The 26,730-nt window shown below is 37.8% G+C and overlaps 1 protein-coding gene across 8 annotated transcripts in view; it reads left to right on the top strand.

Annotated features, from left to right (window-relative positions):
• The window catches only part of Pak3 (p21 (RAC1) activated kinase 3), a 267,703-nt gene extending 252,195 nt beyond the window's left edge, over positions 1–15,508 (top strand). For all 8 annotated transcript variants that reach the window (XM_050127197.1, XM_050127198.1, XM_050127201.1 and 5 more), the window contains 2 exons: positions 6,249–6,386; positions 8,995–15,508. In XM_050127197.1, coding sequence (XP_049983154.1) covers positions 6,249–6,386; positions 8,995–9,084 — 228 coding nt within the window. In that variant the 3' untranslated portion in view covers positions 9,085–15,508. The remainder of the gene's footprint in view (positions 1–6,248; positions 6,387–8,994) is intronic.
• Positions 15,509–26,730: the final 11,222 nt, after the last annotated feature.

The raw sequence follows: 26,730 nt of genomic DNA, 5'->3' as shown, positions 1-26,730 counted from the left end.
GACCCACAGGTTGTAAACCTCTAGTTTCAATCTTATCTTACGAACTGACCTTACCTCTTCGTCATGCCTTTTAAATCTCTTCCATTTCTTTTCTCTTTTTTTGGTGATAGAAAGAAGGAATTACTTCATCCTCTAAGGGCTACATTCACTAGCACTCCTCATCAAGGAGATGCTGATGAATGGGACACAATCAGAAAAAGAGCATTTTGTCATCTCTACCAACTTTATTGATTATGTGAATCAAAGAATGACTTCTATTCTAAGGCCTATCAGTCAGGAATCTATTACCTTGTATAGGTTACTTCTTTTTTTAAATAGGTTATTACTTGCTATGAATCTATTTCCTTCTTGCTTTAGATTATTACAGTTTGAATAAACTGCTGCCTTCCTGGTATGAACTACAAAGCTCTAAAATCGAGTGGAATTTTTTTGGGCTAGTGTAGGGAACAAGACGGAGGGCACCTGCTGGGGCTCTTGGTTCCACTGGAATATATCCTCTTTAATTCACTTTCTGTATTGGACTATCAAATGAGATTCACTTAAACAAAGACACAAGTTTATGGTTCTGTGTTTTTGATTCTAAGTGCTTTGGTTTTAGGTAGCTAAACATGATCCTGGCAGGAAGGTAGTAGTGTTGTCATTAAGTGTGCTTTAGGAGAAGGAATCTTCAGAAAGGATCCCAGACACTCCTTTCTCATCACTTCCAGACTAAATCTGTCCTGTAGAATATAAAGATCAACCTACATCCCCATATCTATCTTACCGAGAAAAATATTTGATCATGGTGTAGAACATGCTGCATGTAAGACTTGGTAACCTCACACTGATATTAATCAGAAAGACCACAACAGTGATATAGATCTTACAGGGATAAAATGATATGCAAATACACATAAATTTAAATATACCTTGAACTAGAAATTGGGCATGAGCTCATGAAATGAGCTATGTAGGAGTGTTTATTAAGAAAAGTCAATTTTTCAGTGATAGTCATTTCTCATTTTAATTTCATTTCAACTTTTAAATTTCTTTGTTAACAATAATTGTACATACTCTTGGGGCAGAGTGGGGTGTTTCAGTGCACTGTTCAAATCAGGGTAATCAGCATTTCCATCTCCCTATCATTTCAGGACCAGAAAAATGGAGTGAAGCCTAGGATACTACAGGTTCCTTTGACATCCCGTATCTTCTAGCCTTTATCTTTATTTCTTTCTCATCATTCTACCAACTGCCTTCCCTCCTGTTGTCTCTTGGCACTTGCCTTGCCTTCTTTCTCCTGTTTCCTCCAGTTCTCCAGGTTCTCACTCTTCCTTGACTTCCTGGACCATTCTCTTTCCTACTGCTTTATGTTTTTAAATCTATATTGCTATCCTAACTCCCACTTTCAAATGTCTCATAGTTCCAAACCTTGAGTACTGCTAAGGTCCTGTAGGATTACATCATGAATGCAAGTTGCCTGCTGCACGTTTCTTAACAACAGATTAGAATGGGTCACATGGGGCGTTAGAGTCATCTGGTATTTATTTTATGGCACTGGCCAATGCTTTCTGCTTGGGAAAAGGTATTCCAAAGCTAACCTAACACCTAATCAGTCAGTTCTACTTAATTATCTTTTATTATAAACCTATAAGGAAAGATATCCCTAAGTTCTTTTAAAATGGCTCCTAAGGATTAAGCAGGAGCGCAACAGCTCCTCATTATTGGGAAATAGGTGAGAATTTATATGTGAGATAATATGGAGGTAAATTAGACTGCAGTGCTATATTGCACTATAGTGTGAAGGTGACACAAAGCATGGCATATAGTGTGTGCATATATAGTGAATTTTTTGCAGGCTGGACTCTATTAACCCTTTTAGAAAAATGAGGAATGTCAGAGCCTCTCATGAAATCCATAAACACACCAGAGTGGCAATATGCTCTGGCCTTTTACCTCTCAAGTCCCAGGTCAACTAAGCCACAATGTGTCAACTTGCCCATTGCCAAATCTTGCTCATAAAGCACTGAGTAGAAAATTCTAAAATGAGAAAGGAATCGGGACAGCAGGAGGTTGTAGGTACCAACCAGAATACAAAATGACTATATAAACTCCCAGTATGCACACACACGTGTACACACACACACACACACACACACACACACACATACACCACACCACACCTCTCTCTTCCAGTTATGTATGTGTCCTTTGTTCTCCTTTTCCAAACTAGTAGACAATGATTGACCACAAAGAGGTCCATTTTCTCTGTACAAGGAAAAACAGAATGAAGTATTCCAGGTGTTCATAAACAGTATACCCCATTTCATGCCTTCCCTAGTCTGCCTCTGCCCAGAGACTGTAAAGGATAAGAGAGGTGTCATGCAACAGTCAAGAGCATGGAGTCTGAACGCATACCTGAATTCAACTATTGATTTCTACATTATTAGAAGCGTGACAGTGGGAAAGTTGTTATTTTTATCCTCACAGGACAGATGCTTTGCCTGTCACTTGAGGATCATAAGAGCCTACCTCAGGAAGTTGTCATGTGAAATATATGAGACAACATTAATTACTAATTCAATTTTATGTAATCATTCTTGCTATGAACATATGTGCACTGATGTTGGCATTTAGACGAGTAAACCTCTTATTACTCTTATTACACAATGATATTTTACACTCAGTAGATTTTGTGTGGACTCATTTGGAAACCCACTCAATATGTATAACATAATTTCCATGGGAAAATGGACTATGAATCCCAAATGCTCAGCTTATGAAAAGATTTCTCAACCATACCCTATCTGCTTTGTAAATTGTTTCATTATATTGCTGCTGATACTTCTTATACTTGCAAACATATTTCCCAGAAAGTCTTCTGGCTTAGTTTTCAATGATTTAACGTAAACTTTATAAACTGTTATAATGAATTGAAGTCACAAACTAAAGCTTTTTAATTAAATAGTCCTATTTCAGCACTGCCTTAATGGAAATTTATGGGTTACATATGGATTGTCTTGAGACTTCTTTCAAGAAATGTGGTAACTTCCACAGTGAGAGCTTTGATCTTTCTCAAATGAGGAAATTGCCAATAAGGTAAATTCAATTATTCCTCCAATTAGGCACACTGGTTTTCTCTTAGTACTTCTGTAAACTCAGTTGCACATAGGGGTAGTGAAAACTTTAATGGTCGTATGTTATTGTCAAGATAGTTATAGTTATCATTGGGGCGTCTTCAATACTAGAAAATTTTAAATATGTTTATACAGTGGAAAATAGCTACCATTTTAATTTTGCCAATCATATTTCTAATATAAATGCAGTCTATAAACCATGTTTCTATCTTGCCTCACTAAATGTATCGGATCTTATGATCCAATATGCTCTTGTATGAGGACCTTCCCTGGTCAGCCTCAGCTATGGAGGAGAAATTTTTGAAACTGTGAAGTTTTGCAACACAATTTTTTCAAGATCCTTTTCATCTCTGGGTTTGTCTGAATGAAACACATTGTGTTCAGCTTGGTGTAGATCTCCCTCCCTTTGATAGGATGTCCTTAAATGCACCACGCATAGAGCTCTCTTATTTCTCCCCTTGTGAGTAGTAGTAGTCAATATGATCATACTTTTTTGTCAACTCTAAAATTGTGTTTTTCATTCTTTGTTTTTATCTTCTTATAATTTAACAGAGTACTTAATGTTCTAAACTTTAATATTTTGTGTATCAATTTGTTATATTCCCAGAGTAGCTAAATTCATAAACTTTGACATTTATTATACAACAATATATCTTTTTAAATATCTATTTTTAGCAAATGAGTACAAAATTCAGAGATGATCATAGATGGTATAGTTTCTCCTTTCCTTGGACTCACAGTTCTGAAGTAATGACAGATCTGTATTTAATCAGTATAAACAAATGCATTGTAAAAATAGACTTGCGGACTCTTGAAGCTCAGAGGAGGGGAAGGGCAACTATCCTCATTGTTTCAGATTGAGGGAAACATGGTCTTTGATGCTAAAGCACAAAATAGTCCTCTGAAAACTGGGGTGGTTGAGCACTGCATCTACCTGAGAGAGATGCCAAAGACTGAAGAGGAAATACCATTTATATTTGTTCCCCAAAGTCAAGTAACAGTTTACCATATACAAGGAGATGAAGAAAGAAGAAGAGGAAACTGAGAAAGAGTGTTTCCTATTCAGGATTAAGCAACAAATTGGTGTAACTAATATGTGAGCTTTTGTTAGTATGTATGGGTGGGAGAGGGAAGAGAAAGTCCCTAGAGCGAGAATAAAACAGACAAAAGCTGACGAAGGAAGAAGAAAGCAAATATACCATATATCATGCCTATCCTTACGTGTCTTGTGGGCCAGTGGTATATTTATATTTATATCAACAAGTATATTTATCCCCTTGTTCCAATGAAGTGTTGTTTAGAATGATAAATAAGAAGAAAAGCACAACGCCTTTGACCAATCATTGTACATGTGAATATAGGATCCTAAAATCTCTACTATTTCTCTTCACTTTCTCCTTTCTCTCTCAAATGCTCTTGGGGAGGAATCTGGGGCAATACCATTTAAAGCCTGCATCTTTAGACAATAGGAGGCCACTAAGAACTTTTAAAAAGAGAAATGAGTGAGCAGATAAAAAATGGGGGAAGATAGAAGTTTTAAGGGGAAGGGGTGGGCTTAAGAACAAAAAGGTTCAAATAAGGAAAATCAATTAGGACAGTATTAAAGCTGTCTGAGACTAGTCCTGATCCTAAGCAAAGATAACGGTGATAGAAGGAAGTAGAGGACTGTGAAAGCCATAGCTAAATGCTGCATTGGGAGAACCTAGGAGAATAGCTATTGAATGTTGTGAGGTTGGGGTGTGAGGCAAGAGATCACAGAGATGATCCCATTCTTTCTTGCTTACACTAGAAGCAGCTAAGTAACTACAAAAATCTCTTGTCCAGTTTCTAATAACCAACTCATTTTCCTTGAATTTTCAGTTACTCTTTAAAAGTGGCACATGAACACTCACGTGCAGATTTCTTTTCCCCAGTCAGCTTCAGCTGAGACTTGCCTTTGCTGGTAAACCCTTTCTTATTGTCATTGTGTTGGCTACAACTGTATTTGTGTCTCATTAGCAAGGCAGAGGGCAGCAATTTTCATTTTTATGAAGAGAGCCCCCAGCTCATGCACAGGAAATGTTCCAAAAGTTCCTTTTTAAGTTAATTATTTGGAACCTAGAGTGCATTTCCACATAGAAACAGCCTTATACATAGTGATTAGGCTCCCAGGCTAGTCCACAAAGGCCAGCTTAGTCCATAATGTAACTGAGTGTATGGATTTTGACAAAGGAAATTAGGTAGAAATAATACTGTTGCAAATAAAATAAAAACAATAATTTGAAAAGAAGTAGTTTGAGAGTTTTGTTTTCCTTGAAGGACAGTTCTTGATGAACATGACATTTAATCCTAAGAGTACAAAGTACAACAGATGAAAATTGGATGCTGCAGCTTTTAAAATGCATTTTAAGTAATGTTTCTGGGTAGGGAGTTAAAATGATAATAATAATCAGTATTGTGTCCCTTAGAGAAAAAATTGAAAGTTGAAAAATATATTTTAAAAACTAAATCACCATTAATTGTAATGCCAGAGAGAGCTACTCTTAACAAATATCTATCTTCACTTTTTTCTTAGTATATGCAATTTTATAGGGCATGTTCACTGTACAAGGTGATAACTTTCAGAAGGGCATTTTGATTCATGTGCTAGTATGTACTTGCGTAATTCTGACCCTCATTCATCTATCCTGTTCCCCACTGCTCATCCTCTTCCTTTTCCTCAATGGTTCCTCTTCTACTTTCTTGTCATTGGAAATCTAGATTTTACTTATAAAAAGAAGCATAATGTTTGTCTTTCTAGGTTTGGCTTATTTTATCTCCTTTTTCCATCCATTTTCCTAGGAATGATATTATTGTTGTCTCTTACATCACCTTCCATAGTATTCAAGCAATAGTAGTTAAGGTACATCCAACATGAAGAACTTCTGCTACAGTGGCAACTAGTATTGTTAGTGAACCAGGCTCAGAGTTGACTGGTAAACTATAAGTCAATACAACCTGTGCTCAGTCCCACCTTTCAACAGAAACCATGTCCACATTATTTGCTAAAATGGACTTTTTGAAAACATATAGAATAAATAAGAAGAAAACTTATTTATACCTGTGATTTTACTATGTGTGTGCTGAGTATATTTGAATACTTTTTTTTCTTTTTAGGCCTTATATCTGATAGCAACTAATGGAACCCCAGAACTCCAGAATCCCGAGAGACTGTCAGCTGTATTCCGTGACTTCTTAAATCGCTGTCTCGAGATGGATGTGGATAGACGAGGATCTGCCAAGGAGCTTTTGCAGGTGAAAATAAAATAGGGCAATTACAAATGGAGAGTTGAGTTGCTGTGTTGAGCTTCTCCATGTCAATGTGAGACAGTAAGTAAGCTCTGTTGAGAGACAAGTATTGAGAGTTAGGCTACACATAAGTATAGACATGCATTTATTACATGGCTGATTGATCCTGTTGTCTTGCTTTTTCTCAGATGAATTTGCATTTTAATCTATAATTCTGTTTTGTTCTTCCTGAAATCTTATGCTGCAAGGAAAAAAAAAAAAAAAAACCGTGCCTTTCTGGTATTGCTAGAATTTTTTCCTAAGCTTCATTTGTGCCTCTGGATGGTATATGCAGGTTCTCTTGGCCAGAGGTAATTTTCTACATAACTATGCAATAATTTCCCTAATATTTGCCACTCTCATAGTTTACTGGGCAAATCCCTTTTGCATGTGATGCCAAATGGCAGACACCAGCTTGCCTGGATGAGTACCAACCAGTGGAGAGTGCCTCTGTATCCATTTGTCCTTCTCGTGGCTCTCAGGACCAATTTATATGATGATAATTGGGGCCTTTCACCTCCCAAACTCTTTATGTATAAAATCTCATTCAGGTATTACAAATATGTGTGGGAGTTGTTGTCCTATTTTGCAGATGTGGAAATAAAGGCTCACACAAGTCTTGGAAGGCAAAAGAGCTCTAATTTGAGCCTAGAATTGCCCAGTTTTCCACCATACATGAAATGAAAACTCATGTAGATTTTGAAAAGATGTATTTATTTGACAAAGCAGCACATATGCAGGATTGCACAAACAATTTTACTGCTAGGGACCTTTCTTTCAGGACGAATATAAACAACTGCTTGCTTTCTCTGTGACTTGCATACATAAGGCTAAACAAAAGATGCAATATTGGTGTGCAGAATGCTAACCATAGATTCACGGTGTTCTTGCGTACTTCCTTGCATGGAAAATTCTGTTCCAATTGCTTCTAACATCCTTCGAGAAACAAGGACCCACATCTGGGAGAAAGATTCTTGACCCCTCTGCACAGATACCTTATTTAGAAGTACTGGAAAAGATGCACCATTGCAACACCCCTTTCTTGCTACCTGTGAGCATTTTCCAGATCATCACAGGGTCATAAAATATCAAATCTGTAATGATGCTTTGTTAATCTTTTAATGAGTTCCCACATCATAGATGCAAAACATGAACTTGTAAATGCTTCAATTCCACTTCTTTTTAAACCTGTCACCACATATATATCCCTGTGCTGATATATCTCAAACCATTTTTCCAAGGATGACAAAGATACAGGATCATGAATGTAACCACACAGATAAACAGAGCATACAGTCAATTATCTTTCATTGTTCTGACTCCAAAGCTCCTGTAACTTATGTCACACAAAAAGACTTTGTTGTAGAACTTTTACTATATCTTTCAAAACGTTGAATTAAAAATGACCAACAAGCATTCTAGAGCAGTGGTTCTCAACCTGTAGGTCACAATATGAAGATATTCTGCATACTGAATATTTACACTAGGATTCATAACAGAAGCAAACTTTCAATTATGAAATAGTAATGAAAATAATTTTATGGTAGGGGGTGTCCCACAACATGAAGAACTGTATTAAAGGGCTGCAGCACTAGGAAGGTTGAGAAGCACTGCCCTAGTGAAATGCCCAGCAGACAATGGAGAAGTAGGGCAGAAGGGCAGGGAAAACAGCAGGCAAAGTTAGACAAGAATACCTTTAGAAAGCTACTGTTGGGTTGACAATGTGACAAAAAATGAGATCGATAAGAAATGAAATAACAAAAGAAGCTAATGAGAGCTGTGTTATAGTGAGTGAGAGGAAGGGAGGTAAAGGATGCAAAGAAGATAATCAGAAGGCCCCTGTCTGGAAAAAAACCCGCACTAGGGGAAGACCTGCAGTAGTAGAATGTCACAGTCCTGCAAAGAAGCAAATGTTCGAAAGAAGGAAGAGAGATTGGCTTGCATCAACTCTTGTAGACGAGCCAAGAGAAGTGGTGGAGACACAGCTATTGGGTTTGGCAACTAGGGAGCCAAGGGTTTCAGAGTAAAATTGATTTTGATGTTCAGTTGAAGCTACTCTTTTCAAGCCTGAGAGCAGCTCCAGCACCATTCATCAGCTTTAGAAATGTAGTCTGGCCATTACTGAGTGAAATTTTCCAAGCTCCATACTGAAGAGTTTCTAGCTGTGCCAAGTAAGTTTCCATAAGATTTCGTGACATGGAAAGACTAAAAAAAAGAAAAATCTTGGACAAAAGCTGGCAGGGATTCTAAAAATAAAATAGTGTCCCAGTGAGTGCTCAAAACACATTTCATTGGAAAAAAAAGGGGGGGAAGATAATTGAAGATGTAGAGCTACCCTCACACAATGGCTCTCAACCTGTGGGTTGTGACCCCTTTTGGGGGTCAGATATCAGATATTTACATTATGATTCATAACAGTAGCAAAATTACAGTTAAGTAGCAACAAAATAATTTTGTGATTTGGCCTCAGCACAACATGTATTAAAGGGCTGCAGAATTAGGAAGGATGACAGCTCCTGCACTAGTGAGAAAGGAGAATTCTAGTAATTCCTCTTTTTTTTCATTCCTTTTACAGCATCCATTTTTAAAATTAGCCAAGCCTCTCTCCAGCCTCACTCCTCTGATTATCGCTGCAAAGGAAGCAATTAAGAACAGTAGCCGTTAGAACTGCGAGCCTTAGCCCTCACCGTCTCCCTGATGAGTAAGACTGAACTAAGATTCTGCTGCAGGAAAAACGGAAGAAAAGACAGTCAAATGGGGTGGGGGTTCTTTAACTTACAAGTAAATAGAAACTTCTTATAAGCCTTTTTCCTACTCTCTCAGACTATGTAATTTATTTGTAATCTTGAACTGCTGCCCACACAGGGCAGCAATATTGAAGTGGCCCTTAAGTGGCCACTTCCCACAGTGAAGCAAAAGAGCCAGTAGTGAATCCCCTCATTTTGTGCATTTACTTTGAAGAAAAAGATTTCTCAAAGATGCACACTCCCTCTTCATAGTGTCGTCTTTGTTTTTAAGTTAGACAGTAGTCCCTCTTACATTCGAACCTCTTTCACAACTCCTTACCCAATGTGATGTTTTTTCACTTGCATTGTCATTAGATGTTCAGAAGAAATAAAAGATGTCAACATTTTTAAAAAAAAAAAGAAAAGAAAAAAGAGAAGAAAAAAACAAAACAAAACAAAAGTGAAAAAAAATCGAACAAGAGCTGTGTGAAGCTGTGGACGTCCATGCCCTAATAGAGTCGCAATTTTTTATTCTTCTTCTGTAGTGGTGGCTTGGTTTGTGTACCTATTTTTCTGCATTTGTATTGGAAAAGGTTTCCTTTAAGACATTTTCCAAAAGCAGAGAAGAATCTGAGTGTTCAGGATGAGCTTGTAAAAATTGTGTCTAAGCAGAGCTCTACTTGTGAGATCCTGTCATATTTTACCAGGATGCTTTTAGTAGTGGAATTGTTGTGTAAAGCAATTTGTTGGCCTGTGATAACAAAAAAGTGACACACCCTGAAACTGTGGTGGTGCTTCTGGGTGAGTCCAGGTCTGAAACCTAGGATATCCAGATAGGGGAAACCTTACTTCCACAAAGATGGAACTTTCTCTGAGAGCCAAAAGGAAGACACAGAATTTCTTGTACAATAAGTAAACAAAGATAATAGTGAATTTAATCCTCTCTTGTGCTCCTGTAACATAAGCAGTGTACAATAAGCGCACTGGGAGGAAATAGATTCATTAGTCAACATTCTTCATGATAAAAATTATTCATATTGACAATGTGTAACACTTAAGAATTTTTTAAAATCAAGAGATTGGAGATACAGTATTCATCTCTGTAAGAAATGGGAAGTCAGTGAAAGCAACTTCCCAGTCACCACACCTCTAAATACTTGCTGTTTCCCCTCTGTATCTCCAATCTCTTTGTCGGGATATGGTGTGTTCTATTTAGTTACTTGGGCTTTTGTCCTTTTAAAGCCTGTTCATAAAGACGTTAAAAGCTCACCAAGACAATTATTTTGATCTGTATTTGTATCTCTGAATAACTATCAGTCCAATGGAATTCCTTTTGTGGCTTGAGGAAAAATCCTAAAGTCTACTTTATTTCATTATATATATATATATACACATATATTTATTAAAATTTGTAAGTTGATATTTTTAATCTTCTGGGAGTAGAACAACATCTGGAAGGTGTCTACATAGAAAAGGATATGCTTCTCTTCTGAGTGTATAGTCATTTTCATGAATTCGAGAAATTTTGTTTCACTAGGCCTTTGAAAAGCCAGCAACCTATGCTATACAGCATTTCTTCATTTGTAGAGATAGAGAATCTGAATAGAGTTTATCTACATTCAGCAAGAGGGGAAAGAGCTCAATGGCATATGCCTTTCTCCTCTGTGAGGTACATCTACCCATTTAACCATCCATCCATCCATTCCGTTAAATGAAAGCACTGTCTCTAGAGTTTCTGCTGACCATGTAGTGCATATGTTTATGTTGAGAAGATACCACTGGTGGATTCCCTATTTTCCTAAGTTATAAAATTAGGGTGGGGTTTAACCCTCCCCTGGAAATATTTACCATGAAATAAAAGACAAATATGAAAAGAAAATCAAATGATTATATTAATTTCCTGTTTATTTTGCAAAGAGGTATCTGAACCTAAAATATTTAAATGTCACACCTCTCTAGTGAGAGAAAAAGAACCTTAATTTTTATTTTACCTTACTTTAAATTAAGGATTTTTTTTTCCCACTTGTAATGCCAGGGAATTCCACAATATACCTGGGATGCAAATACAGTTCAATTGATGGCTATGCTCTGTTAATAGAGCCCAAACCCTGGTTGGGAAATCCAAGACATCAATTAACATCCTTTGCATGTTGTAAAGGCCTTTGTTGCTGTTGTTGTTGCCGATTATTATTATTGTTGTTGTTGTTGTTATTTTAAAAACCCTGGAGCAGTGATCCTTCAGATCACTGTCGGCAGAGAAATGGGTGTTCATATTTATGCTCTCTGTTCAGCATATTAGCAGGGAGGAGCTAGGTACCTATTTACCATCACTTTGTACAAAGATTTAACAATATGTTCCAGTAGACATTACTTGTACAAAATTATATCTATGTACATGTTCTAATTAGAGCAGCCTCTAAAGTCTCTTCCCTGTATTGACAAGTTACATATATTTCTAATAAGTATTAGAGAGGAACTGCTTCTCATGCCAAAATGATGCTGAAGGGTCCATATTTGGGATACTTGAACAACTAGACCTCCAGATGGTTAATAGTTGAGTCCCTTTCCTTTATTTTGTTTTGAGCTCATTTTAATCCAGGTGAGTCTATCCAGTTCTTTAACGTTGCCAGTGTGCCCTGAGACATTTGTGGGCACTTTTTCGAATGTTGATTCAAAAGTCCTGAGATAGGAATAGGGCAGTGGGAAAGTCAGGGAAGGGTGAGAAGCACAGTAAAGATTATTTATTTAAGAAAGAATAGAACATTAATATTGTAGCAAGGATCTGGTTCGTTGTCATAATCCCATGAAGATTTGGGGGTGACACAATCCCTCTAAATCAGTCACCATTTTGGGAAATGACTTCGTTCTTGATGATCTTGTCTATGTGTCCTTGTAAATATTTGTGCATCCATACTCCATTTTGGCTACTGGATGGCCAAGTTACATGAAAAGATTTAAATCAAGTATTTATTCTTTAATTGTGTTATTCAGGTTTCTTTCAGGCTTGTGAATTGCACCTACAGTGTTTCAGTTTAACCACCTAATCCTCACGTCTATCTCTCTTGTGAAGCACATTCCATTGCTAAAAGAAAAAGAAATATAGATTGCTTCCTGTTTTCTGTATATCTGTTTTTGATAGTTTGAGATGTTTGTCAATAATGGATATTTCTCACCTCAAAGATTGTGTTAATATATTAATTTCCTCAATGGGTCATTTATTTCTAATGAGGCTGCCAGTTCTCAGAGAGAGTCTATGAAATCACTTTTAAATAACACAAACAGACATTACACCTATGTAAAAAGAGGTGTGCATATGGATAAAGTCTGGGAACACAGATAATTGAAATCGGTTGTGTTAGGGTGGTGAGATTACGTGAAAACTTTTCTTTCAGAAAGTTACTTTCTTTGATATTATTATATTATTAATTTAAAAAATAAACAACAGAAAGAGAACTATAGAAACATAGAAGAGATGCCAGGAGCAATTGCCTTCTGGCCAGAGCCCAGAGCATGCAGGGCACAGATATTTCCTAGTTACAATTATTCTGTAGGCTTTATACTTGCCTAGGTACTGAGGTTGGCACATGCTCAGGTATGGCACATGCTTTCTTATGAGCTAAGGAGATGTCACTGCTAGAACTCCAAATGTATTCTTCTGCTATAAATCAAGCTTCCTTCAGCTTTGGTATGGCATCCAGGTGTCTATTATGTTTGCCTTAGATTGAAGAGCTGACAACTTGATTAGCCCCTTTGACAATATTTGTTTCCGGTGCCTCCTTTCTCGATTGTCTTAAAAGATTTCCAAAGTCAATTTTAGAAGAACAGAAGGATAAAATAGCTAGTTCCCACAATTTTCTTGCATAACAAGACCTAAAGTTCTTTTTTAATGGCCATAGGCAAACCCCATTGGTTTCAATAGAAATTACCATATACAATTAAACCTAACTCCAAATTTCTTAAGAGAAATAGGATTGCCTGTCAGCATTCAGTTCCAGTACTGTTAGTTTTGGCTTGAGGTGGTCTCCTTGTCCTTTTGTGCTGCAGAATTATAGCTTGTACTTAGCAATTGTGGTTTTGTCAGAAAAAGAGAAACCAACCATCAAAAGAGAAGAAATTCCTTCTAACTCACCAAAGAAATTTAGGTGAGAACTTTATTAATGTATGTCATACTGTGGTAATCAAAAGCAGGCCCAACCCCCAGAATCTCACAGACTTTTACTTAGTTATTCACAATATGTCTGGAAGTCCTAACCTTGCTATCCTGGTTGAATCTCATCCTTTTCTGAGCTTATTGCAGTTAATACTCACTTAACCAAATGAAGGGTGTGTGGTATAAACATCTCCCAGTCTTGGAAGAAGAAGCCTGAAATTCAGCATTTGTAAACCGACAGTCTAATGAGCCTGGGATTTGGAATAACCTTAACACACAATACTGAACATATATTTGCATGTGGATTGGAAAGGGAATAAATAGGGCCTTGGAAATAAGGGAAATGTTTCTCTTATGAAAGAGTTTTTTTTTCATAAAAGACATTTTTTACTCTAGTTTTTGGTTGTTTAGCTTTTAGTTTTATCATTGCTTTTCTGCTTCACACTCTTTTAGTGATCAAATCCATTGACCCCCAACTTCTCATGCCTGGGAATGTCTGTTTATCATTAAACAGTATCTAACTGAATCTGCAAATGTGGGAATTGAGATATTATCATGTGCACACCTCTGACTAGAAATACACTATCAACTTGTAGCATGTACTGCCACTTAATATCATTGAACTTGAAAGATGAACTTACAGAGTCTAACTAGTGCCATCAGCATCTCCACGGAAAGCTGCCATCAGGTGAAAGCTGTCCTGTAATACCAACAGCATGGCGAGGAGTGTGGTCACCTGATTCAGAACCAAGGAAAGGATTGACAGCAATGCTAGAAAATGAGTTAGATGTAGTAGAAGGAGCCCTGCTCAGGAAAAAGACATAGATGTTGACATGGGCATTCTGCCTAACTTGCTCTGTGACCTCAAGCAAATCATGTAGCTTTCTATTTACTCATCTATAAAATAAGGGTGTTGAATTAACTGCTCTTCAAGGTCTTTCCAAAAGCTCTGACATTGTGTGGGGTAACAGTTTGCCTTGCAAATTTAGCCTGCCAAGGCGATGGCAAATATCACAAGCTTGAGCCTGGATATCTTATGTTGCAGTTACATAGACCTATGTGAGATGGAAAAACTCAAGTAAATGAAGTTAACAGCACCAGAGAATGCTGATCAAACTCATGGAAACCCTCCAACTTCTTCACAATAGTTTTGTTTTTATTTTATTGTGTTTTTTTTCCACTGGGTGTTCCCAGTTTTCATTTTCTATACACTGTATGTAAAGTCTGGTTTCCATTAAACTGTGGCTAGAATTTGCTACTAGAACAGAAATTCACTGTCACATTTCATAGAATAAAATTGTACTTGGGCCTCTCTTTTCCTATGAAACAGTGATGGGCCTGAGAGCATTGAAGTAGAAATGGCACAGGACGGCAGAACCCAAGCATTTTAATGGCTAAGACCACAGAGTGGACCTATGTACTTACAAGTTGCAAAAATAGCAACAAAAAGGCAATTGCGTGCTTTTAGCTAACAAATTAACTATTGGGATTAAATAAAACATTTCTCCTGAAAATCCCCACAGAAATTGGCTAGTTATATGAGCATGCTATTGAGAAGAAGATAAACTAGAAGTTAGTTTGGCAGATGGTCCCTACTGTCTGCCTACAGCAGAGTGCCAACCAGCCCTGGGTGTGAAATTCAAGTTCAATGTGTGTGCTTGTGTGTGGCGTGCTTTTTGGACCCGCATATACTATCTTCATTAGTGATGGTAATATCTTTCACCATTAATGGCTTGAGTTTATAAATCTCAGTACTTCTGCAGTAGGAGCCAGATCACATGGATACTGATGTCTACTGGGATTGAACTCATAACATCCAAATAAAATAAATTGAGGAGAATCTTCATTTTCACTGTTTATTGGAGTAGTATCTCATTTGGCTGTGCATTAATTTTGTCAAAATGTGTTATTTGTAAACCCATGTGTAGTGAAATTCGTCTGTAATTTTGGATTAGCGGTATTTATGGTCTTACGTTTGTTTGATTTTGAAATTATTTCTTTTGTAGACTTGCTGATGGTATGACTCCATCTGTCTGCCCTCAGCAATGGATCTCTTTGAGGATTTTAATTTCTAATATTTTATTTTAAATTGTGGTTGAAGCAATAGAAATTTGAAATATGGATTGTGCATGACTGTGTCTTGAGTGTAAAAATATTGCAGTTTGAAACTTGGACCTAAAGTATTGCAAATAAAATGACAAACATCAATGATCTGTTGCTTCTGTCTTCTGCTGCTCTCCCACCCTGCCCTTGCTTTACTTCTTTTATGTTGGGAAGGTATCACTCTCTTTCAGACATAGAGTGGCAAGATGGCCAGCATTTTACCAATGCAACAGATGCTGCCCCCACAGAACTTTATACTGAATTACTCAGATTCTCTCTGTGGTCTGTACATGTGCTAGCTCAGAGAAATGAATGTGTCCATTCAATACAGGCCAAAACCTTGGCAGATCCCAAAGATAGACGAAGGAAAATCACCATGAGAGTTTACATGTAGCAAACACTTGAATTTTGATTATATTTCTGCTCGGAAATTTCTGAGCATACAATGTCATGGCCATGCTGTTCTGAATTGTCTTATTTATCTTTTTCAAAGATTCATTTTTCTTCATGTGTTTATGTGTCTACATTATGTGCAGATGTGTGTGGGTGCCTATGAGGGTTAGATAAGGGCACAGGATCTCCTGGAAGCAGAGTTCCAGGCAGTTGTGAGATTCCTGATGTGGGTGCTGAGAACTGAACTCTAGTCCTCTGCAAGAGTAGAAAGCACCCTGATCTGCAGAGCCACCTCTCTGGCTCCTTCTCAATCTTATATCAATATCTTCCATTTAGTTCTGATCCATAAGTACGTGGGTGTGTGGTTATCTACTAAGGCGTGTGCAAAGGAGATTGGCTCTCAAATCCTCAGCTGCCATCAACTAGCAACAGCTTTTCCAATATGAATGGGGCCTTGGGGAACCTTCCTGATCCATGATGAAATTTTGACTGGCTGGATTTCATTCAGGTCTCGTTCAGATAACCATATAGTCTGTGCACTGATGTGCAACAGCCGTGTCTCCCAGAAGTCAGCACTTCACAGCTCTACTCTCCATCTGCTAGTTCCTCCATTCTTTCAGCCTCTGTTTCTGTGAAGTTCAATGGGCCTTTTGTGGAGGGAGGTTAATATAAATAACCTATCAACAGCTGGGAACTCATAGTTACCTATCCTCAGCAGCTTAACCAGTTTTGTGTCTTTGTGTTAACCACTACCCTCTGCAAAAAGAAGTTTGTCTGACCGCAGTTGACAAGATCACAGATCTATGGCTATAAACACAAATGTTTAGAATTGCAGGCTAACAGCATGAACATTTGACAAAACAGTAACAGTAGGTTCCTTCAAGAGCCTATGATCGCCTTAGTCAGAATCTTTTGACCAGATTTCCAGTTCAAGGCATGACATCCTTCCAGTAGAGAGACCGCATACCCAATCAGAAAGCAGTCTGTGAACCCCAACAGCTACATATGACTGTTGCATCAGTGGAGCCACTTTGCCAGCAGGTCAGTATTGTAGATGCAATGTCCACCACTGAAGAAAACCACTGATGCCTTTGTCTTTCAAGAACCTGCACTCAGAAAGCAGACTTTCTAACACTATGCAAGCTAGCCAACTTGGAAAGAATTTCTTGTCAAGTTTGAGGTTAATCTCTCTATCCCTTGCATCCAAAGTAAGTGTTATCTTCAGCAAAAGGATCTTACCATCTACATATGGTGCACAACCAACAATGGCAGTATCCTGTGTTTTTTGGGTGTCCTGGGTCTTTCAGACCAATAACTGATAAAGAGGCAGCCTGTATCAGTCACACGAAGTTTTCCTCTAATAATCCACATATTCTTGGAGCAACATTACCCACAATGTAGAATACTACTGTTTAACTACACACACACACACACACACACACGGAAAATCACTATATATAGTGTATATATTATATATTTATGTATGCATATATGTGTATATGTATAATTTGTTTACAAACTAGTGGATTTCTATAAGGCTTCATGTGTTCTTGGCTAACCCACCCCCTACATTCCCTTCTCCCTAACTCCCCTATTCCCACTTAAAGTTTTAACTGTGAGTATAACTTCCCTCTCCTTTAATATCACTTGTGTTCTACTATCCCTTTTCGTTATAATTTTTCTTGGGTTGGAATTCAGATAAAACCACTTTAATATTCCATCTCATTTAAGGAAGTACGGCTCAAATCATGAATCTAACTGACAAATTCTGGCCTAGATGTGGAGAAAGTAGAAGTCTTTATACACTGTTGGTAAAAATATAAAGTAGTGAAGATACTGGGAAAGTCATCTTGGAGGTTTCTTGAAAGCTAAAAACAGAACTACCACATGGTCCATCTGTATTCTTCTTAGCAAATGATCAAAGGACTATATAACACCACAGAAATACTTGCACATCAATGGTTCATTCACAAAAGCTAGGAAACAGAAACAGCAAAGATGACCAACAACTGATGAATGCTTAAGGAAAGCATGGTACGTATTCACTGTGGAATATGACTTAACAGTAAATGAAAAATGAGATTATAAAATTTGTAGGTAAAGGAATAGAACTATAAAAATATACTGAGTGAAGTCATGCATGTTCAGAAAAACTAGTCATTTACTCTCCCTCATATGTGGATCCTAGTTTTAAATCCTTTGTATGTTTAGCTTGAAATATATGTGAAAATCAGGAAACTAGAAGCTGGCTACCTTAGAGAAAGGGTATAATAAAATACAGGTAAAATAGAAGTTAAGGAGAGCACTGTGGACAGATGTCTTCAAACATGGAGGAAGGTAAGATGAAGAAATGGGGTGTTGGCAGAGGCCTAACCAAAAGGAAAGGTGCATGAAAGAGAGAGAAATGATTTTTATGAGTTAAAGTTAAAAAATTTTTCAAAAATCAATGTAAATTTTCTTTACAACAAAAATTGGAGGGATAAGGCATAAACAGTGGTTAATAGATTCTCATGCAGCTTTAGTACTATTAGTCTGTACACTGGAACTCTAGTCCTCTCCAATGCTCTCACATCCTATTGAAGTAGAGTGGGTTCTAATACACAAATTATTGCTGTAATGTTTATTCTCAGAGGCATCATTAGCTGCCAGACAATTAGTTGGTATCTATTTCCATCTATTGACATACCACATATATGTTAAACACCACCACAATTAGTGCCATCAGCTAATCCTGAACTAACATCAAATGCATGTCACTCTACTCATCTGTGTTTTTATATATATATATGTATATGTATATGTATAATGATATAGATATAACATATGAATATATATATATATATTAGGGTGCTGGGGTAAGCCATTCATTTGCATCATTATAACAGATAACTTTTCTATAACTGATAGCAAAAGTCATTTCAATCAGCTCAAACCATTTTGCTACATCTTTGTACCATTTTAATAGCTCTATTTCAATTATTACACCTACTCAGTGAATGAGGAAGCATGATTGCTTTTCACATTTCATTTTCTATTCCTGAGACTTCTCAAATCATCCCTTATATCTTCCAGTGTTTTTCTGACCCACCATCTGCCATAAAACTTAATCTTTATCATTTTCTGTAACCCTTCCTTTGAACACACTCTGTTTTGCAAGCACTTAACTTGAGACTTAACAGTTTGGTCTTTTATATGTGTATTTTAACATATGTAGAATGTTCTGGTCTTACATCTTCTAATTCTGTAACAAGACACCTTGGCCAGCGATTCTTTATAAAGAAAGAATTTACTTGGTGCTTACTTTTTTATAGAGTTAGATACAATAACCATCATGGTGAAAAGTATGACAGCAGGCAGGCATGACATGTGAGCAACAGCTGGGAGCTCTCATCCAAATCCCAAATCAGGAAGCTGAGAATGCACTGGAAATGTCAGGAGGGTTTTGAAGCTTCAAAGCCTGCCCCCTTTAACATCTCCAAGGCTATACCTCCTAATTCTTCTCAGTCTTCCATAAACTAGGGACCAATATTCAAATATATGAGCCTACAGAGTCATTGTAATTCAAACCACTACATTCCACTCCCTGGCCACCATAAGTCTGTAGCTATATCATAACACAAATTCATTTAGTCCAACTTCAAAAAGTTTTTATGGCCTTTCAATCTCAACACTGTTTAAAAGTTCAAAGGTAAACATCTCTTCTGAGACTCAAAGCAATCTTTTAATTGTAACCCCCTATAAAAGAAAAAAGCAAATTACATTATTTCCAACAAATGTTGGTAAAGAATATTAATCAGACCAGGAATTGCTATTCTAAAAGAGAGAAATGGTGGTACAGTGAAGAAATACTACACCAAAGAAAGACTAAAATCCAGCTGGGAAAACTACAAATCCTATCACTTCGTGTCTGATGTTAGAAGGCTTTGATGACTCTGCCCTTCTGGTTTTACTTACTACAACACGTTGAGATCCCTTGAGCTGGTTCCCCTCTGTGTTGCAGTTCTTCATGGAAGATATCCCATAAATCTGGAGTGTCCAACATCTTGAGGTCTCCAAAACAATCCAGGCTTTACCTTCACAGCATCACCCAGTGGTTTCTCAGGCCTTCTAGCCATCTCAGGGCCTTCATGCAGTGCCTATCCTGCCCCATGTATTGTCTGACCTCAGTGACTCTCCTTAACCAAGAAGGAAGATTCCACTCTCCCTTTACTTATGCTTCTTTCTTGACCCATGTGGAGGACATTACTGAGTTTGGCTACCTACTTGGGCTGGATCCTGAGTTCCTTTGATCACATTTTCAACAACTCTGCTTTATTATTACTTTTAAAAACAGAAAATTCCTTAATCCCATATTAGTCTCTCACAATTTGGAAGCCTAGCTAAGTGGAATTTACCTAAGGACACTCTTCTCTTGATTTCATTTTGTCTTTTTCGAAAAGGTAATTATTTATTTATTATGTATACAATATTCTGTCTATATTTATGCCTGCAGTCCAGAGGAGAGCACCAGACCTCATTAGAGATGGTTGTGAGCCAGCATGTGGTTGCTGGGAATTGAACTCAGGACCTTTGGAAGAACAGGCAATGCTCTTAACCGCTGAGCCATCTCTCCAGCGCTTTATTCCATTTTGGATCAGACCTCTTCTTAATCTTTTTATCTCTTTCAGTACAATATTTTACTCAAATATTGAATTTTCTGATGTTCCTTTTCTTTTCAAACTGTACATTTTGTATTTCTTTTGTTGGAGGAAGGACGCTTGTTCATTCTCGACTGCCTGGCTAGCTTAGACCCAAAATAATCACACAGAAAGTATACTAATTTAAACATTGCTTGGCCCATTAGCCCTAGCTTCTTATTGACTAACTCTTACATATTAATTTAATCCATCTCCATTAATCTGTGTATTGCCACAAGACAATGGCTCTGGCAGAGGCTCCATGGCTTCTCCCTGATTCTGCCTCCTTCCTCCCAGCATTCAGTTTAGTTTTTCCCACCTAGCTCTGTTCCCCTATAGCTTTGCTATATGCCCAAAGCAGTTCTTTTATTTATCAGTGATAATCACATCATGCAGAGGGAAATCCCACATCATTCTTCTACACCATTTGTTCTTATTATAGACCTGTATAAGAGTAATTATTGGTAACCACACCACAGAGCTTTTATTAGGCTGTATTGAAATCTCCTCCACCAAAGAAATTGATCATTACTTTTCATGTTAGCCTCATGCAAACTCTTAGACCAACGGCAGAAGCAGCGAGATTCTTTGTTAAACTATCATAAGAATGTCTTCTATTCTAAATTTCTATTAAAGTCTTTGCTTCCCTCTGAGGCCTCTTGAGCAGGCCCTCCACAGTTCACCTGACTCTGGAGATTACTGTCTTCCAAACTTCTTCTATGATGACCCATTAAGCTCTGCTGACAGTATTCAACTGATTTTCTAGTCCAAATTCTTCCACATTCAAAAAACAAAAAAACAAAAACAAACAACAATAACAAAAAAAATGGTCACAACAATACTCAACTCATAGTACCAATTTCTGTCTTGGTTTACTCTTCTATTGCTGTGATAAAACACCATGACCAAGAGAATTTATGAAAAAACTGTTTGACTTAGAGTTTTGTATGGTTAGAATACATGAGGGACAATGGCAGCAGGCAGGCAAGTAGGCATGGTGTTGGAACAGTATCTAATAGCTTAACTCTTGATCCATAAGTGTGAGGCATAGAGAGATAACTGGAAATGGTATGGGCCTTGGAAACCTCAAATCCTTTTTCCAGTGACACAGCTCATGTAAAAAGACCCCACCTCCTAATTTTCCCAAACGATTCTACCATATGTATTCATAGGTTCATATGTAGTCAAACATGAGCCTTGGGGTCATTATTATTCATACCACCACATCTTTCTAGAAATATACATCCCACAAGAAAAGAAACAAGACTACATTACCATTAAAGGGAAATTCTTGAGAGAGGGAGAAATAGAAAGAGAGAGGGAAGGGATATCTATCTATCTCTATCTCTATCTCTATCTATCTATCTATCTATCTATATATATATATATATATATATATAGAGAGAGAGAGAGAGAGAGAGAGAGAGAGAATCTCCCTCTACTCTTAAAATTACATGTGGATCTACAGTTATCTCAACAGGATGTGTAACAATGAAAACAAAAAACTGTATGGTACCTGTCGTTTGACATTACAGAGATCATGACAAACACAGCCTGGATATTATGTCCATCCCTAACCTCAGATCTACTAGTTCTCCTGATTCTCTAGTCAGGTACTTCCTCATTAATTCCTCAAGTCCCCATAGCCAACTATTTCAGGTAATAAGATTTCCGACTTTTTCTTTCTATGCTTCTTGAATCTCCCTGAGAAGACACAGCATTCAAATATCTTGAGTTCTTTCCTGTGGCTGACCTCCTTGGATTACAATGTCACACAAGAATAAAACTTATAGCAAGAAACAGCTTTTAATTTTACAGCATGCAATACTGAATTGCTTTATTTGACAAGACAGAGAAAATGTCATGTTCTAACAAATAGTATGATATAGAATAAGATCTTTAACAACTAATTTCTACAATAGGCATAATAAGTAAGGTTCTACTCTCCAAATTTTCCTGGACAAATATTAGCAAATGAACTTAAAGCCTCTTTCAAATTTAAATGGTTGTAACTGATGGAATTAGTATTATTTACATCACTTAAATAAAATACAAGAACTCCTTTAGCTTCATCTAGAGAGTAAGAATTACTGCAGAATAGTTTTCCTGCAATTTTTTTCTTTTTACTTTTTTTGATTCTTTGTGGATACCACATTATACATTATGATCCAACTTATACCCCCAAACCAAATTAAAAAGAAAGAGAAAAAAAAAACGAAACTAAGAAGAGTAATAATAATAGGAAGAAGAAGAAGAAGAAGAAGAAGAAGAAGAAGAAGAAGAAGAAGAAGAAGAAGAGGAAGAGGAGGAGGAGGAGGAGGAGGAGGAGGAGGAGGAGGAGGAGGAGGAGGAAGCTGTAGTGTGACCCATTGAGACACACAGTTTATCTTTAGTGTGTTCATCTTTACTTTTAAATGTTCATTTCTATAAGCTATTGGTATGCCTTGAGGCCTCTGGTTTCTGCTAGACCACTGATAATATGCTCTCACTGGGACTCCTCTTGGATATCCTGTTGTCCAGTGTCATGGAGAAACTGCTATTTTGGACCTGCAGGTCCAGCCCCTTCACATGCTCCAATAGTTTATAGATTCATTGAACGTGGGATGGGCCAACTCATAGCTCAGGTTCTCGGCTGGCAGTAGCCGAATTCGTCAGTTCACTAGATTTCCCTCATCGTCACTACCGGAGTGAACTCTCCAGCACTACCTTAGCTAACTCACCCAATGCAGCCTACAGCAAGGAGCGGGGCAATTCTCCTAATCTCCGGCCTTCAGAGCTAGGTCCCACTCGCTCATATAGCCACATCTAGTGTGCTGCCCAGGCAAAGTGCAGGGCCCTCTCTCCAGATTGTAGTGGGGGCATTGGAGTGATTCGCTCTCCTGCTCTCATGCCCTCAGAGCTAGCTCATGTACAGCTCTGGCGAAAGGGTCAGTTCTAGTGTGTTGCCTCGGTGGGGTGCAGAGCTCTTTCTTCTGGGTGCTATAGCTGGTGCAGAACAGGGCTAGTTTTCTCACTCTCCTGCCACAGTCACAAGGGGCAGAGGCAGGATGGCATCTTTTCCTCACTCATGTCACCACACAGCAGACAATGAGGGGACAGGGTCAGCTTTCCTACTCTCAAGCCCCTGGGGTTGGCTCACCTGCATCCTCGACCTCAGGGTCAGCTCTAGTGTGTTTCCTAGGTGAGGTGCACATCTACGGTGAGGAGTGGAGCGATCTTTCTTAAGTGCTGGGTGACCTGTCCTCTGAAGGGCAGGCAGGCCCAGCCCACTCAGGGCCAGTGAAGGGAGGGGCTGAGTCAGCCCAGCGTGGGTCCAATGACCAATTTTAATACCTTGTGAACCTTTAAAGCCCACCAACAGTGGCATATCTTTTCCAAAAATGCCACGCCTCCTAACGTTTCCCAAACATTTCTACCAACTGCTAACATTCTAATATGTCAGTTTCTAATATGTCAGTTTATAGGGGCCATTCTCATTCAAACCACCACAGGGAGTGTCTGCCTCAAGTGTGTGTGGGGGCCTGCCTGTGGAAGGCAGTCAAGGGCATCAGATTTAGTAGAACTGTAGTTACAGAGTTTTGAGCCTCCTGAATTGGTTCTGGGAACCCTACCATATTCTCTGTAAAGCATGAAGTGTTCTTTTTTTCATTGAAAAAAATTTCATATGATGTATTTTGATCATGGTTTCCCTTCACCCAAGTACAAGATAATTCTCGCCTCTTTTCCAACCCAACTCTATGTCTTTCTTTTTCTCTAAAAAGCAAACAAACAAAAACTAACCATAATTTAAAAAGAAAAAAAAACATGAGAAACACAAAGCCATCTCTCTATTCCTGAAATTTTAATTATTTTTAGATTAGTTTTTATGTGTATGAGTGTTTTGCCTGCATGTATATATGTGTGCCACATGCATGCAATTCTAGCAGAATCCAGAAGATGACACTAGATCCTATAGACCAAAAGAGTTACAGGCAGTTGTGAGCTATTGCATGTGGTTCTTAATAGGTTTTCTCTACCGGGATACTAGGTTTCTCTGCCAAGGCAGTAATCCAGATCAAGTTGGATTGAAAAAGTAGAAGAACAGTTTTGTTTGAGCAAAGCAACTCAGGGAGAGGTTCTCCAGTCCCAGAGATCAATACTGGAGAAGCCACAAGCCCACACTAAAGCAAAAAGAGTATATAGGTTGAAGGTGAGGGGGGGGGGGGGGACATACCTGCGTTTGTGCCCCAGCATTGTCAATAGCTGAGCACTTTAGGTGGGGACTTAGCATGTTGGCAACTTCAGGGGAGGAAGCTGCAGTAGCCACCAAGGATTTGGGACTGGGCTTTTTGTTGCATTTTCTTTGTTTGGCAATTCTTTGAGAGGGCAGAGTTTGGAGAGACAGGAATGGGGGTTTTCAGACCTTGTAGGAGATACAGAAACGAGTTGGATGTTCCAACAAAACAGTTCTGGGATTCAAACAACGGTCTTCTGGAAGAGCAGGAGGTGCTCTTATTGGCTGTACCACCTCTCCAGTCCCATTTGAGTTTGTAATGTATTTAAATATACATGTCTGAACTTCAAAAGATTATTGAGTGAGTGTGAAATAGTTATGAAGCTTCGCTTCATAAACATCTATTTTCGGTAAAATTCAGTTGAACCAAGAAAATTACATGTACTCAGGCAATCAGCAGAGCAATCAAGATGCTAATTGCATAACTTGGCATGCTATCATGAATACTTCTGCAATAAATACAGGAAGGCATTTCTATAGCAAGCTGCCTTTCATTTGTTTCCTCAGACTGCCTATACTTCTTTTCTCCCTTCTTTTGCTTCCATGAAACTAATAATGTGCTAATCTGCCATCATAGAAGCTTTGCTTTTCCTAGATTTTGAATAAATGAAATCAAGCAGTCCAGCTTTTTTCACTCAGCATAATTGTTCTGTGATGTGTAAATTCATTCCAATAAGTCTTTTATACAGCATATATGCAAGTCTCCCTACACATTATAAATATACATGAAATATCAAATGGGGATAAAGATTCTGAGGGAAGATATTTAGCATGTCTTTTGCATCATTCTTGGTGAAGAGTTGATGATACATTGCTGGTAATATGTGATATTATGCTATTATCACTTTCTGACATGCAACCTATTTCAATTTAAAAAGGGCCCAGGGGCAAAGAGATGGTTTCCTTAACTTGTTGTTTTCTAGCTAAGCAACTATAGGCAAGTTCTTTCATGTCTCTTTTCTTTACCTTTTTTAATCTTAAAAAAGGAAGAACATTGATGCTTCTTATGAACATTAAAATAAAATTTCATGTATAAGTATTTGATCATGGGTTAAAACACACAGTAGATACTCAACAGGAAATGTGGTTTCTCGTTTTTTTTTTTAATTTGAGGAAAGTTTTCCTACTTAAAACAGTGTTGTGTCTTTGTTAATTGTAATATCAGAGTGCCATCTGGTGACCATATAGAATGATTACATTATCTCCATTTCTAATTATACAATATTTATTTTTTTATTTTTTTAAATTAATTATACAATATTTAAAGCCATAATGTGCTCTAGGATAGCATTATAAGGAATGAAAATAGAGTTGTATTTTAGAGCAATTTTGTTGAGTGGAATACCTTCCCTGGTGAGACATCCTTTCTAATCAAGAGACATAACTTAAGGGAAACAAGAAGAACTTCCTCTCTAGTCTGGCCTAGGATGAGCAGATGGCAGGTTGAATGCACAAGCAAACAAGCAAATAAGTTGAAGTCTCCACATCTGTTTGACTCTGAAGTAGATTTGGGAAGAAGTTGCTGTTTTCAAACCCTGTTGGAAGATCTTCCTTTGGAAAATCTAGCTTGGACAGCTTTGATCTTGAGTCTAGCTCCAGGGAGGTTTTAAAAGTATGTAGCCCACATGGGAAGTAGAATAAGACAAAATCTCCTGAGTAAATTGAGGCATGGGGATCAGGGTTTGGAGAGAGGGGAGGAAAGGAGGGGAGCAGAGAAAAATATATAGCTTAATAAAAACAATAAAAAGAATATGTTCAATGCTTTTAAAAAGTATGTAGCCCCAGTTACTACCTTAAGAATAGAAGATCCTTTCCAGATCTACCAATCACCCACTGAAACAACTACACCGTCACAGTGCAGCTGATCTCAGGCACTATAGTATAGTTCCACTGAACTCCGGCCCTTGATTAAGACATAGCAGGCTTCCTCATTATGAAGGGGTGATTTGGGTCAGAATGGAAATCATTAGACTCACCCTGGGCTACATAT

Source organism: Alexandromys fortis, unplaced genomic scaffold (assembly GCF_014885135.2).
Source record: "Alexandromys fortis isolate MF-2015 unplaced genomic scaffold, M_Fortis_MF-2015_v1.1 scaffold_200, whole genome shotgun sequence".
Classification (NCBI taxonomy): domain Eukaryota; kingdom Metazoa; phylum Chordata; class Mammalia; order Rodentia; family Cricetidae; genus Alexandromys; species Alexandromys fortis.
The sequence above is the reverse complement of the archived record's forward strand: the minus strand, read 5'-3'. Positions and strand labels throughout refer to the sequence as shown.